Below are 14,359 nucleotides of genomic sequence, written 5' to 3' on the forward strand. Positions count from 1 at the left end.
CCCACTGGGGGTCCGAGGGGCCTGACCCCAGGAAACTCCACACAGACATACAGGTTGGGGTCAGGAGTGGGAGCCTGTCCACCTCCCCACCCATCTGGCTGACGCAGTCTACGGCCTTGGGACCCAGCAAGGGAGCTAGACACCGGGGCTTTTCTGCAGGGTCCCCCTGGTTCAAATCTCCAGCCTGCTCAAAGGCAGTGAGGTGGCATCCACATCCCCCCCTCCTTAACCAGGGGCAGCAATTTAGTCTCGAGGTTCCCTGCGGAACTGGCCCCCCGGGATCTATCCCCACTCACCCCTGGGAGGTCCCCTAGGCCTCTCCGCTCCCCCACCGCCAACTCATGCTGCTGCTTCTGCAGCTCTTTCTCGGGCTCTCGCTGTCTCTCACGGTCCTCTCGCTCTCTGGGACTCAGCTCCAATCCCGTCCGTCTCTGATCCTCTGATGGGGAACCCGATCGTGAAGACCCCCGTCTGGTCGGGGACAGGAGTCTTGGGGGTGCCTGGCTACCACTCCAGCTGCTCCCAGATCCTGCTACAGCCCCAGTTGGGGTCAGGAATCTGTCCCTTAGAGCGGTCATCCTCCTCCAGCTGCACGATGAACTGTGCTTTGGTGAACTTTCCAATGCTCAACCCTCTCTTTCTGCACAGGGTTACAATGTCCTTCTTAAGGAGACGGTGTCACTCCGCTCTTCCCAAGGTGTTGTGGACTCACAGGCCTGTGTGCTCTCAGCTCCCCACGGTTTCCAGGGAGAACCCCTAGTGTGCCAGCCCTTCTCGAGGTCACCACCTCTTTGCCAGGGTCCAGCTGCAGACTCCTCCGCCCCTGGGACCGCTCGCTACAATCCCCAGGGGAACCCTGTTACTGCAAAAGTCCTTCTCTCTCCTAGGGCCAAGCCGCAGGCTCCTCAGCCCCTGAGACTGCTCCCCGCAGTCCCCACGGGGACCCCATTACTGCACAGTCCTACTCGCTGGTCACACACTCCTAGGGGTTAATCATCCCCCTGAAACCGCTCCTCTCTGAGCCTTCAGCACGCCTGGTCCTCGTCAATCCCCCTTCGTTTTACTGCTCCCCAGTCACTTACTGCAGGAAGAGCCATCCATGGGGTGCAGACCATGGGGTCCTGGGGAAGCCAGAGGGTCCTGCTCCCCAACTCCGCAGTCAGACGGGACTCTCAGCCAGCCAGTAAAACAGAGGTTTATTAGACAACAGGAACATGGTCTAACACAGAGCTTGTAGGTACAGAGAACAGGACCCCTCAGCTGGGTCCATTTTGGGGGGCAGTGAGCCAGACAACCCCGTCTGCCCTTCACTCCATGTCCCAGCCAGCCCCAAACTGAAACTCCCTCCAGCCCCCACTCCTCTGGGCTTTGTCCCTTTCCCGGGCCAGGAGGTCACCGGATTCCTTTGTTCTCCAACCCTTCAGCTCTCACCTTGCAGGGGGGAAGGGCCCAGGCCATCAGTTGCCAGGAAACAGGGTGTCGGCCATTCTCTGCATCCAGACCCCTGCACACACCTGCCCTCTGGGGCTCTGCAACGATCATACCCCCTTATCCCACCCCCTAGATACTTAAGAACTGCCTGGGGAAACTGAGGCACCCCTACACTATTCAGAGGAAACATTAAGAACAGTCCCGCTTCATCACAGGACCCCCCTCACCCCTCCCTCACCCTCTGCAACCTGCCCCACGCTCCTCCCCTCATCCTGTGCAACTTGCCCCATTCGACCCCCCCCTTGCTCCCCCAGTTCCCCTTGTCTGACCCCCTCTCTTGCTGTCCTGGCTCACCCCTTCCAAGCCCCCCCCAACCTCACTCCCCCAGTGAGGATCCCACCTTGCTACATCCGATCCCCCCCTCCCTCCCCCAGCTGGGACCCCAGCTCACCCCATCCGTCTCCTCCAACCTGCCCAGTCTGACCCCACCCCCACTTACTGCCCCAGCCAGAACCCCAGTTTGCCCCGTCTGCCCCCCACCCTGCTGCCCAGCCTGGCCCCTCCCAACCCTCCTGGAGGTGGGCAGCACCAGGCCAGTGGGGGCACCACAGGGCTGATTTGCTGCCTCTGTTTCCCCAGGAGCTGAAGCAGGAGCTGGGCCACAGGCTGCAGCTCAACGACCTGCTGATCAAGCCAGTGCAGAGGATCATGAAATACCAGCTGCTGCTCAAGGTGAGAAAGGTCTAGCAGGGCCGGGGGTGCTCCGCCCCAGAGCCAGCTGCCCACCCCGGGCTGCCCAGGGATGGGGACGCTCCAGCCCAGAGCCAGCTGCCCACCCCGGGCTGCCCAGGGATGGGGATGCTCCAGCCCAGAGCCAGCCGCCCACCCCGGGCTGCCCAGGGACGGAGACGCTCTGCCCCAGAGCCAGCCGGCCACAACCTGCTGCCCAGGGGTGGGGACGCTCTGCCCCAGAGCCAGTCCAACGTCTCTGTGATGCCCCTGAAGCCCGACCCACAGCCCCCTGCTAGCCCAGCCCTGGGTTCTCTGGAGCGTAAACACCCCCTCTGGGTTCTGCTGAAGGCTCAGTGTAAAAAGCAGCAAACCCAGTGTCTTGGGAACCCAGCCCTGCAAGCTGAGTGGAACAGGGTGGCTCTGAACCAGGCTCCTTGCCCTGGCGTCCTGCCCTGGCACATCTGCTTCTTCCTCTGCCCATGTTAGGAGGGACGCCATCTGCTTGGGGGTTAATTGGGGCCATTGCCAGCCTCTTGATGGGGTCAGGGCACCCCCTTTCCCATCGCATCCAGGATCTGGAGTCGAACCCCATCCCCCAGTCCCTTTTCTCTTGCGTCCCAGGATTTCCTGAAGTACTACGGCAAGGCCGGGATGGACACGGAGCAGCTCGAGGTAGGGATGGAAAGAGCCAGGAGTGGGGGGCGCCCGGCCCACAAGCTTCTGCCCGGGGCAAGGCCCCACTGGGCTTAGGGGTCGTTCCCTGCAAATGCACCATCCCAACTCTCTAGCAGTGTCAGGGGGGATTGGGCAACATTTCCCTGGGAACCGGGGGGCCATGGGGCAGTGTCTCCATGGAGACCAGGGGGTCACGGGCAGCATCTCCATGGGGACTGGATGGGGCATGGGCAGCATCTCCATGGGGACTGGGGGACCACAGGGCAGCGTCTTCATGGGAACCAGGGGGACATGGGGCAGCATCTCCGTGAGGACCGGAGGGGGCACGGGGCAGCACGTCTCCATGGGGACTGGGAGGCACGGGGCAGCATCTCTGTGGGGACTGGGGGGGGCGGGTGTTTGCCAGGGGGGGTTCATCCTGGGGTTGGTTCAGTTCCCACTGGGAAAATGAAAACAACTAGGTCATTACCTGAGCAGTGTGTGTGTGTGGGGGGGGGGCGGTGCGAGCCTGGGGAAAACCCACCCAACTCCGCCAGTGCCCCTTACTCCCGACTGGCAGCCCCAAGCATCTGCAGCTCCTGCCACCCAAGGTGGTGCGAGACGCCCGGCTGCCCCCGGCCTGGCCCAGGGCCTTTCCTGGCTCTCACTCCCCCTTGCCTCGCAGAAAGCCGTGGAGGTGATGTGCTTCGTGCCCAAGCGGTGCAATGACATGATGAACGTGGGGCGGCTGCAGGGCTTCGAGGTAGGAGTCGGGTGGGGGGGGTCTCCTCTGAGCTCCGGGCATTGGGATCCCTCGGGGGTGGGGGGGCAAGCAACTGTCTCCCCGCCACGCATAGGCCCTGTGCTGGGGCAGCCTCTGCTCCCGCCGCAGGGGGTTGGAGGTGGCTCTGCTGTCAGCCTGCCATGGCCCCCCCAGGGGCACTCTGGGACCCGGGGTTGTGGGGGGAATTAGGGGGTCTGTGCCCACTGGCGGGGGTTTAGAGGATCTATGCCCTCTGGAGGTGGAGGAGTTACAGGGTCCATGTCCTCTGTGGGAGGTTGGGGGCTCCATGTCCCTGTGGGAGGTTGGGGGGCTCCATGGCTCTTTGCCCATATTCCAGGGTGCTGGGCCAGACCTTGGCTGCGTTCTGCCCCCTTGCCTGTTCGCCGAGCGGCCACCAGGGGGCACCGATTTCCCCCAAGGCTCCCCTGGAGCTGGGATCTGAACCTGAGCACCCCAGTGGGTCCCGTGGGGCCGTGGCTGTTCCCTGACTGGCCAGGTGGAGTGGGTGCTGATGGGGGGCTGGGCTGTGGTCAGGTGGGGGGCGCTGGCAGGGTGGGTCAGGTGTTGGTGGGGCGCGGGGGGGTGACAGGAAGTTGGAGGGGCTGGAGGGGGGGGCTTTTGGCCCCCACGTGACCCCTCCCTCCCACCCGCCCCCCCAGGGCAAGCTGACAGCACAGGGCAAGCTGCTGCAGCAGGACACCTTCTGGGTGACGGAGCAGGACGGCGGGTTCCTGCCCCGCTGCCGGGAGCGACGGGTCTTCCTCTTCGAGCAGCTCGTCATCCTCAGCGAGCCGCTGGAGCGGCGCAAGGCCTTCGCCACGCCCGCCTACCTCTTCAAGAGCAGCATCAAGGTACCGCTGGGAGCCCCGCCCCGCCCCACCCTGCCAGGCCCCGCCCCCACCCAGGCAGCTCCGCCCCTGGCAGGCTCCACCCCCACCTCTAGAAGGCCACCCCCCCTGTGCAGCTCCACCCTGCTGGGCCCCGCCCCCACCATGGAGCCCCGCCTCTGGCAAGCCACCCAGGGGGACTCCCCCTCTAGCAGACCACACCCCCACCCATGGAGCCCCGCCCCTGGCCGGCCCCACCCCCACCTGTAGCAGGTCACACCCACCCACGGAGCCCCACTCTGGTGGGCCCCGCCCCCCACCATGGAGCTACACCCCCACCCATGGAGCCCCGCCCCTGGCAGGCCCCTCCCCCACATCTAGAAGGCCACACCCCACCCATGCAGCTCCACCCTGGTAGCCCTGCCCCCACCACAGAGCCCCGCCTCTGGCAGGCCACACCCCCACTAGGGAGCCCCGCCTTTATTGGACCCCGCCCATGCCAGAAGCCCAGGTCCCCCCTGGGAGCCCCGCCCCTAGCAGGCCTCACCCTGTCCCCGCCTCAGGAAGCTCCGCCCACCCAGGCAAGTCCCACCTCTCTGAGGAGCTTCCTACCCGCTTTGGTGAGACCCGGGTGGTTGGAAGCTGGTGCCCAGCCCAGAGCTCAAGTCCTGGGGGCATCTCGCGTGGCAGGACCCAGGACCTGCCCCCCCACCCCAAACACACAGCAAAGGGGGCAGAGCTGGGTTCGCAGGCATCTTTCCCAGGGGCAGCCGCCAAAAAGGGAGCGGGAAGTGAGGGGCTGGGACCTCATGTGCTGTGGCCCCTGCAGCCCCCTGCCACTGTACCCGCCCTGTGACCCACGCCTGGGGGTCGCTCCCTGCCACTGCACCCTCCCCGCCCTGTGACCCATGCCTGGGGATCACTCCCTGCCACTGCACCCTCCCCGCCCTGTGACCCACGCCTGGGGGTCGCTCCCTGCCACTGCACCCTCCCCGCCCTGTGACCCACGCCTGGGGGTCGTTCCCTGCCACTGCACCCTCCCCGCCCTGTGACCCACGCCTGGGGATCACTCCCTGCCACTGCACCCTCCCCGCCCTGTGACCCACACCTGGGGGTCGCTCCCTGCCACTGCACCCTCCCCGCCCTGTGACCCACGCCTGGGGATCACTCCCTGCCACTGCACCCTCCCCGCCCTGTGACCCACACCTGGGGGTCGCTCCCTGCCACTGCACCCTCCCCGCCCTGTGACCCACGCCTGGGGGTCGTTCCCTGCCACTGCACCCTCCCCGCCCTGTGACCCACGCCTGGGGGTCGTTCCCTGCCACTGCACCCTCCCCGCCTTGTGACCCAAACCTGGGGGTCGCTCCCTGCCACTGCACCCTCCCCGCCCTGTGACCCACGCCTGGGGGTCGCTCCCTGCCACTGCACCCTCCCCGCCCTGTGACCCACGCCTGGGGGTCGCTCCCTGCCACTGCACCCTCCCTGCCCTGTGACCCACGCCTGGGGGTCGCTCCCTGCCACTGCACCCTTCCCGCCCTGTGACCCACGCCTGGGAGCCCCCCCCGCCCTTCTGCACCAGGGGGACTGGGACCAGAGCCAGGGTACCCTCGAGGGGAACTGAGCACCCCTGGCTGTGCCCTCGCCGGCCCGCTCCAGCGTGGGCCCCAGGTCCCTGGCGGGGAGGGGGCAGCCAGTGGCGGGGGGCTGGGCTGGCTCCCCTCTCAGGCCCGGCTCCCTGCGTCAGGTCAGCTGCCTGGGGCTGGAGGAGGGGGTGGAGAACGACCCCTGCAAGTTCGCCCTGACGTCGCGGGGGGCCGACCGCAGCAGCGTCCGCTACGTGCTCCAGGCCGCGGCCCCTGAGATCGCCCGGGCCTGGGCAGCCGACATCAGCCACATCCTGGAGACCCAGCGCGACTTCCTCAACGGTAGGTGGCCCCCCGGCTGCCCCGGCCCCCGCTTCTCCCCAGGGCTGCCCCAGCTCTCCCCCCGCCCTCCGCAGCCCCTGGGCTGCCCCACCCACAGGCCTCCCCCCAGCTGCCCCGGCCCCCCCTTCTCCCCAGGGCTGCCCCAGCTCCCCCGCCCACCAGCCCCTGGGCTGCCCTGCCCTCAGGCCTCCCCAGGGCTGCCCCAGCTCCCCCTGCAGCCCCTGGGTTGCCCCAGCTCCCCGTCCACCAGCCCCTGGGCTGCCCCGCCCACAGGCCTCCCCCCGCCTGCCCCGGCCCCCCCTTCTCCCCTGGGCTGCCCCAGCTCCCCCGCCCCCAGCCCCTGGGCTGCCCCAGCTCCCCCTTCTCCCCAGGGCTGCCCCAGCTCCCCACCCTGCCGCTGGGCTGCCCTGGCCCCTCCACGCCCCTTTGCTGCCCCACCCACAGCCCCACCCTTTGGTCTGCCCTAGCCCCCCGTGCTGCCCTAGCCTCCCCTCCTCCATCCCCAGGGCTGCCCTAGCCCCCTTCCCGGGTTGCACTTTCTCCCCTCCCCACCCTTATCTGCCCTGCCCTAGGGCCCTGCAGGGTGAGAGGGTCCCAGAATGCGCCGGGGAGGGGAGCGTCCCCCAGGGGGTATCGGCACGTGGGACCCTCCCTTGCCCCAGGCATGTGGGGTCCGCGCGCTGTGTGAGCCCCCGTGTGTTACGTGACGCCCCGTGTGGTCCCCCCCCCAGCTCTGCAGTCGCCCATCGAGTACCAGCGGCGGGAGAGCAAGTCCCGCAGCCTGGGCTGGGTGGGGGCCCCACAGGCATCGCCACGCAGCGGCCCCCTGCGGCCCCACTCCTCTGCCTCCATGGACAGGAACATGGGGCCCGGCCTCCGTCCCTACAACTGCTCCCTGCCCTCGCTCCTCCTGCCCAGCAGCCACCCGCGCCCGCTGCCCACTGAGGTACCGGGAGGACTGGGGGGTGGGGGTGGGGCCTGGGGGGTCCCAGCTGAGGTGCGGGGTGGGGGGCATGGACTGAGGTTGGAGTCTGGGGGGCCCTAGTTGAGATAAGGGGGTGGGGGGCAGGGACTGAGGTCAGGGTCTAGGGGGGCCCAGCCCTGGGGAAACCCCTTCCCTGAGCCAGGACTCCTGGGTCCACTTCTCCTTGCCCTTTCCTTGCAGCCTGTCCGCAGCCAGAGCTCCCCCATGCCCATGACGGCCTCCCCAGCCCACGTCTGCCTCGACTTCCCCAGGGGCCCCCAGCCAGGCGAGCCCCCCTCTGGGGTGAGTGATGGGAACAGCTCCATGAGGGCTGCGTGGCTGGAGCTGGGGCGAGGGGAGCAGGTGTCGGGGGGGCTGCGGCAAGGGGGGCTCGCTGGGGAACGTCTCTTCTGCTCCTGCTTTGTAATATCGTCCCTCTGGGCCCTGCCAGTGCCCCCCAATCCTGACCCGCAGCCCCCTGCTACCCAGCCCTGAGCTCCCCCCAGCTGTACCAGTGCCCCCAATATCGACCCCACAGCAGGGCCGCCCAGGGGGCAAGTGGGGCAATTTGCCCCGGGCCCCCCACAAAAGTTTTCAGGGCCCCCACGAGTTTTCGGCGTCGGGGGTCAGACTTCTTCTGCTCCAGGTCTTTGGCGGCAATTCGGCGGCAGGGGACCTTCCGCTCCATGTCTCCGGCGAAGTGCCCCGAAGACCCAGAGCGGAAGGACCCCTGCCGCCAAAGACCCCAGTCCCCCTGAATCCTCTGGGCGGCCCTGCCCGCAGCCCCCTGCTATCCCAGCTCTGGGCTCCCCCACCCCACTCTACCAGTGCCCCCAATCCCGGCCCACAGCCCCCCTGCAATGGTTCCCATCCACTGGGGGTTTGTGGTCAGCTCTTGTGAGTTCGGGGCTGAGGCCTGGTGGTGCTAGGGGGGAACCGCGGGTTCTGGGGAGCAGGGACCAGTGTTCCCCAGCATTGGGGTGGGCAGGGGAGTACTGGGGGACAGGGCCAGTCTGGCTGGGGAGGGGGTGCTGACTCTGGCTGTGTTTGTCCCTGGCAGGCCCTGAGGGGGGCAGGCTGCCCGCCCCCTGAGTTGGGCTCCGACTCCCCCAGCGCCCGGCTAGCCAAACTCGACGAGGACGAGCTGTGACCCACCCCCTTCTGGGGACTCTGGAGGGTGCTGCCCCCCCACAGCCCAGGAAGTGACCTGCGAGGAACGGCTGGGCCCCCCCTCAGAGGCAGGAGTGAAGCCGGGGAGACCTGGGGCCCCGCACCCCATGCTGGCCCCCCCCACCCCAGGAGAAGGGGCAGCCAGGCGGGGACCATGGATGTGACCTTGAGCATCGTGCCTTTTGGCCAAGGACCCTCGAGCTGAAGAGGGTACGGGGGTCTGCCCCTCCCCCACCCAGGACCCTTCAGTGCACGGAGCTGCCATGGGGCTGGGCAGTGGGGTGCTGGGGAGGGGGCAAATGGGGCTCTGGACAGATGGGGAGGGGGCCTCTGCCCCCACCTGGGAGCTGAGTTGGACCCAGCCAGACCCCAACCCCGTCCCCCTGACCCCCAGCTGCGGCCCCTGCTTTATGGGGGGGGGGTGTCCCAGATGCCCCCCCCCGCTCCCTGGGGACGTTTAGCAGCCCCAGGCTGTCAGGGCCCTCCCCCTTCTGCCCCCCCCCATCTCTGGCTCCAGAGATTGCAACATCCCCCACCCCCACCCCCAGTGACCCTCTGGCCTGGCCCAGCTGTCCAGCCCAAAGGCGGCTTCTCTCCCAGGCTTCACCTCTTCCCATGGGAATCAGGCCCCCTTTCTGGACCAGGGAATGCAGTGTGGGGCTCCCCTGGGCCCGCCCCCCAGGGGTCTCACCCCCGGGCCCACAGGCCCCTGTATATGCATGCTGCTGGGCCCCGGGTTGGGAGTAGGGGAATTATTTTGTTTAATAATAAAGTTTTTGGTTTATCAAATGGGGAAAAACTGGCTGAGCTTGGAGCCCCCCAGGCAGTCTAGGGGGTAACAGCACCTTCTGCGCTCTTGGGGGGCAGCCCCCTGCCGCCCATCGGTAGGAGCAAGAGCACATGCTGGGCTCGCACCTGTGTAGGGCAGGTCCCTCTCCGGGGTATGGGCTCTGCGGCCGGGGCCATGGGCCCCCCTAGGGCTCAGGGCATGGGGGCATCACTGCCTCATGCTGACACCCCTGGCAGGGTCAGGGCCAGCTCCGGGGGTCGGGGGCAGCAGGGTGCCCCAGGCAAGGCCGTGGGGTGGGCCCCCGGCTTCGCCAGACAGAAGCCACAGCGGGAGGGGCCCCCTGAGCCCCAGGGACTGTGCCTACAGACTCATCCTGCCCTCACAGCCTCTAGCTTGGAGGGTGTTGACTAGTGGGGGGCTGCAGGTTGGGGTATGGCGTGAAGGCTGTGGGTTGAGAGTGGGGGCATGGGTGGGGGGCTTTCCTTGCCTGTTTATGGCCCCGGGGGGGGGGCATTAAGACAGATCAGATCTAAGGGCCAGCTCCCCCTCCCCCTCCTGCTGGGGCTTGGCCCAGTCAGATTCCACAGCTCCCCAGGAATGAGCCCCACCCCCTGGGATTCCTGGATTCCCCCCTCCCAACTTTGCTCCCTGAAACAGCCATCCCCGCTGTGGGTCCAAAAGCTGTGGGCTCTGGGTCTGCTCTGACATTCCCCCCCCATGTGGGCTCAGCACCCCTCCTGTCCCCCCAAAGGCACTGGTGGGGTGGGAGCGGGGGGATCACGTGGGCTCAGCCCCTCACCCGCGCTGCCCCCCTCCCCAGAGGTGGCCGCATTCCGGTGGTGCCTCACAGTGCCCCAGGGCTGCCCCCCGTTCTCTGGGCAGTGACCCCCATCTCAGCCAGGTCGGGGGGGTGCCCCCCCACTCCCTCCCACTGGGGCCCTAGAGACTGGACCAACCAGAGTGCCTGGGGCAGTGTCAGGCATTTAATGGGTGTCAAGCACTGTACATGGGACAGGGTGCAGCCCGGCCCCCTGGAGCCAGCCCCCCCCCCAAGCTGATGTCAGAAGCGTGTGTGTGACCTCGCTCGCTGTGATGTCACAGTGACTGCGTGGGCCCCAGCGGGGGAAGGGGGATTTGGCAGCTGCCCCCATGTTCACTCTGGGGTCCAGGCATCAGCCCCCCCACCCCCTCCCCCAGGACAGGGGGTCTCAGTGCTGTGTGTTTAGTTCTAGCCACCTCCAACCCCCCCACACCCCAAGCCTCCAGCTGGGCCGGCAGTCCCAGGACTGGCCGCTCCATCATTCCTGGTGAAGAGCCATGAGGGAGGAGGCCTGGGGGCAGGGGGTCCCCACACCCCCGCCCTCTGGGTCACAATGACTGGCTTTTCCAGCGGGAGCGGCTGTGGAAATTTGAGACTCCTGGGGGTGTCTCTGCGGGTGTGTCCGGGTGCTCTGGGGGACGTCTCTGTGGATGACTGGGGTTCTCTGCGGGGGGGGGGGAGGGCATCTCCTTGGGTGTCGGGGTGCTCCAGGGGAGGTGTCTCCGCGGGTGTCTGGGGGTGCTTTGGGGGGTATCTCCGTGGGTGTCTGGTGGAGGTGTCAACGCAGGTGTCCAGAGTGCTCTGGGGGGGACGTCTCCGTGGGTGTCCAGAGTGCTCTGGGGGAGGTGTCTCTGCAGATGTCTGGGAGGGGTGTCTCCATGGGTGTCCAGGGTGCTCTGGGGGGGACGTCTCCGTGGGTGTCCAGAGTGCTCTGGGGGAGGTGTCTCTGCAGATGTCTGGGAGGGGTGTCTCCATGGGTGTCCAGGGTGCTCTGGGGGGGCCGTCTCCGCGGGTGTCCAGAGTGCTCTGGGGGAGGTGTCTCTGCAGGTATCTGGGAGGGGTGTCTCCACGGGTGTCCAGGGTGCTCTGGGGGGGGCGTCTCCGTGGGTGTCCGGGGTGCAGTCATTGAGGGTGTCTGGGGTGCTTTGGGGGAGCGTCTCCATATGTGGCTGGGGTGTTCTGGGGGGGCATCTCTGTGGGTGTCCATGGTGCTCTGGGGGGGCATCTCTGCAGGTGTGTGGGGTGCTTGGGGCTGGGGGTGTCTCTTTGACCCAAAGTTTTCCCAGGATGGCATTCTCGGTCGCGAAATGCCAAACTCCAGGCATCTCACGGCGACTGTCTCAAAGTTCCCCGTGGAGAGGGATGGCCCTGGCTGTGCCCCGGGTGTCTGGGCTGTCTGGGGAAAACCCACCCGGCCCGTGGGGATGCGAGGGTCCACCCTGGAGGAACCCAGCGCTTTGGGGCCGCGTGATCGGGGCCACCTGGGCCCTTTCAGAACATTCCTAGGGGCGAAACATTCCCAGCTGGCCTCAGCGGCCAGACTTGGGACCTTTCCCGCCCGCTGGAAAACCCTGCGTTGGACCCGGGCTGCCTCGTGCATCCGCCGTGCGTCTCCAGGTGTGCGTGTGTGTGTGTGTGAATTGTGTGCGCACGGAGTGGAGTGTTTGCATGTGTGCCCGGGAGCGCCTGCCTCAGTTTCCCTCCCCCCCCCCCGCAGGGCTCCGTCCCCCATAGCAGCTGCGGGGGCCCCCCTCACTCCTGCTTGACGGGGCCCAGCTGGGCCCCGCGGCCCTTGGGCCGCTTGCCCTGGTGGGTCTTGACGTGCTTGGCCAGGTGGTCGCTGCGCATGAAGTGCTTCCCGCAGCCCTGGCAGCCGAAGCGCTTCTCGCCCGTGTGAGTCCGCAGATGGCGTTGCAGCTCGTCCGAGCGGGTGAAGTTCTTCCCGCAGTACAGCCAGCTGCAGACGAAGGGGCGCTCGCCCGCATGCCAGCGCAGGTGGGCCTTCAGGTGGGACGTCTTCCCGTAGACCTTCCCGCAGCCCGGCAGGTGGCATGCGTGCTGCTTCTTCCTGCCCGGCTCCTCGGCGCCCGCCTGGCAGTTGGGGCACCTGCAACGCCGGCAGCGCCGGGCCGGCCCCAGCAGCCCCTTGGGGGAGCTGGCCAGCAGGGCTGGGAGCGGGGGCTGTGGCCCCAGCATCAGGGGCCGGCTCAGGTGGAAGGCGGGCAGGTGGCCCGGGGTGGGCTGCTGCAGGCTCCACCAGGGGGCATCTTCGGCGTGGCCCCCCGGGGGGGCGGCAGCTGGGGCGCTGGGGGGCCCGGGGCCCAGGGGCCGGGGGGCCATGCCGCCGGAGCTCTGCAAGAAGCTGGGGAAGTCCTGCGTCTCAGGGAAGTGGTAGGCGGGGCCGGGCGGCCCCTGGGGAGCCAGGACCTTGACAGGCGACAGCTCGAAGGAGTAGGTGTGCTCGGCCGGTGGGGTCAGGGGCAGCTTGTGGGAGCCCGGGGCCCCGGGCCCGGGGTACTGCGCCTTGGGCAGCCCGAAGGCCATGGCGGGGGCACTCAGCCCAGAGCCGGCTGGCACCTCATTGCTCCAGAGTTGAAACATCCCAGCGGGGCCACCCACAGCCTCAGAGGTGGCCGGGGCGAAGTCCGCGGAGGAGGGTCCCACAGCGGCTGCCAGGAACGCCAAGGAGGGGTGGTGGGGAGCAGCTTGCTCGGGGGAGGAGACGGGGGTCCTGTCCTGGGGCAGAGAGAGCCAGAGTCAGGCGGGGCCAGACCCAGCAGCGAGAACAACCCCCTGCCCAGTACCAGCCCTGCAGCATCCCCCCTGAGCCCCTGCATCACCTGCCCCCCAACCCTGAGCATCTTCCCCCCCCTGCACCAGAGCATCACCCCCCCAGCCCCTGCATCACCTGCCCCCCCACCCTGAGCATCTTCCCCCCCCTGCACCAGAGCATCAGCCTCCAAGCCCTGCATCACCTGCCCCCCACCCTGAGCATCTTCCCACCCCCTGTACCAGAGTGTCACCCCCCCAGCCCCTGCATCACCTGCCCCCCCACCCTGAGCATCTTCCCCCCCCTGCACCAGAGTGTCACCCCCCCAGCCCCTGCATCACCTGCCCCCCCACCCTGAGCATCTTCCCACCCCCTGTACCAGAGCATCACCCCCCCAGCCCCTGCATCACCTGCCCCCCCACCCTGAGCATCTTCCCCCCCTGCACCAGAGTGTCACCCCCCCAGCCCCTGCATCACCTGCCCCCGCACCCTGAGCATCTTCCCACCCCCTGTACCAGAGCATCACCCCCCCAGCCCCTGCATCACCTGCCCCCCCACCCTGAGCATCTTCCCCCCCTGCACCAGAGCATCACCCCCCCAGCCCCTGCATCACCTGCCCCCCCCAGCCACAGCAACCCTCTCCTCTGCCAGAGCATCACCCACCCACCTGCCCATCACAGCATCACACCCCCCAGCCATGCACCGCAAGCTGCAGCATCACCCACCTGGGGCACTCCCCTTCCCAGCTCCACCAGTCCTGCCTCTAGGGGGTGCCCACGGCCCCACAGAACAGAACCAGCCCCACAGCCCCAGCTGCTCATTAGCCTCTGATGCGAATGTCCCGGGGCACCGCAGCAGGACTGACCCACCCCAACCCCAGCTGGCTCCTGCCCTTCCCAGCTTCCTGCCTGGAGAGGCAGCGGGTGGGGGCGGGAGGCTGGGTGCGGAAGGGGCTGCGTGGTTCCTGGGTGACCCCCAGGCAATGCTGGGCACAGCTCAGACCAGTCTGGGGGGCCCAGCACTTTGCCCGAGTGGAGCCAAGCACAGTTCTGGGGCGGGAGCTGGGGGGTCTGGAGCTGCAAACTCCTCCCCCTACCCTGGCAGCCATGCCAGCGGCTGTGTGTGCCCTGCCCAGGGCAGGTCAGGCCCCTGGGGGGCTCCCCCCCCAGCTGATTAGCCTCAGGATGGGAATATATCCCAGTCGATGATACCCTCCCGGTGCCAGCCCCCAATGCCTGCTCCCTAAGAGATGCCAACCAAGTTATGCCAGCAAAGCGGTGCTCTGTCTGTGTCGCTAGCAGCCCCTGGGGTGACTAGAAAGTTGAGGGGTTTGCAAAGCTGGGTTATTAACCCAAGCCCCGATGACTGTCCCCCTGCCCAGCCCATCTGCACAGGGGAGGGTGTTACACTGAGCCTGCCACTGCCCTGTCCGGGATACCCAGCAGGATCCGGTCTCGTCGTCTGACAGGCTGTTTCCACCAGGAGATGTTTT

The 14,359-nt window shown here is 67.7% G+C and overlaps 2 protein-coding genes across 6 annotated transcripts in view; one reads left to right on the forward strand and one right to left on the reverse strand.

Annotated features, from left to right (window-relative positions):
• ARHGEF25 (Rho guanine nucleotide exchange factor 25) overlaps positions 1 to 9,276 on the forward strand; it is a 33,319-nt gene extending 24,043 nt beyond the window's left edge. For 4 of the 5 annotated variants that reach the window (XM_078849583.1, XM_078849585.1, XM_078849584.1 and 1 more), the window contains 8 exons: positions 2,071 to 2,163; positions 2,785 to 2,835; positions 3,503 to 3,580; positions 4,261 to 4,452; positions 6,173 to 6,353; positions 7,085 to 7,299; positions 7,519 to 7,620; positions 8,378 to 9,276. In XM_078849583.1, the coding sequence (XP_078705709.1) occupies positions 2,071 to 2,163; positions 2,785 to 2,835; positions 3,503 to 3,580; positions 4,261 to 4,452; positions 6,173 to 6,353; positions 7,085 to 7,299; positions 7,519 to 7,620; positions 8,378 to 8,467 (1,002 nt within the window). In that variant the 3' untranslated portion in view covers positions 8,468 to 9,276. The remainder of the gene's footprint in view (positions 1 to 2,070; positions 2,164 to 2,784; positions 2,836 to 3,502; positions 3,581 to 4,260; positions 4,453 to 6,172; positions 6,354 to 7,084; positions 7,300 to 7,518; positions 7,621 to 8,377) is intronic. The other variant, XM_078849586.1, reaches the window with a different exon arrangement.
• Positions 9,277 to 11,849: 2,573 nt separating this feature from the next.
• LOC144929601 (transcription factor Sp5-like) lies at positions 11,850 to 12,698 on the reverse strand. Its single transcript, XM_078849644.1, has one exon. It carries the CDS (start codon positions 12,696 to 12,698, stop codon positions 11,850 to 11,852), a length of 849 nt encoding a protein of 282 aa, XP_078705770.1.
• Positions 12,699 to 14,359: the final 1,661 nt, after the last annotated feature.

The sequence above is a fragment of the Lepidochelys kempii genome, chromosome 20 (genome assembly GCF_965140285.1).
Source record: "Lepidochelys kempii isolate rLepKem1 chromosome 20, rLepKem1.hap1, whole genome shotgun sequence".
In the NCBI taxonomy this organism is placed as follows: domain Eukaryota; kingdom Metazoa; phylum Chordata; order Testudines; family Cheloniidae; genus Lepidochelys; species Lepidochelys kempii.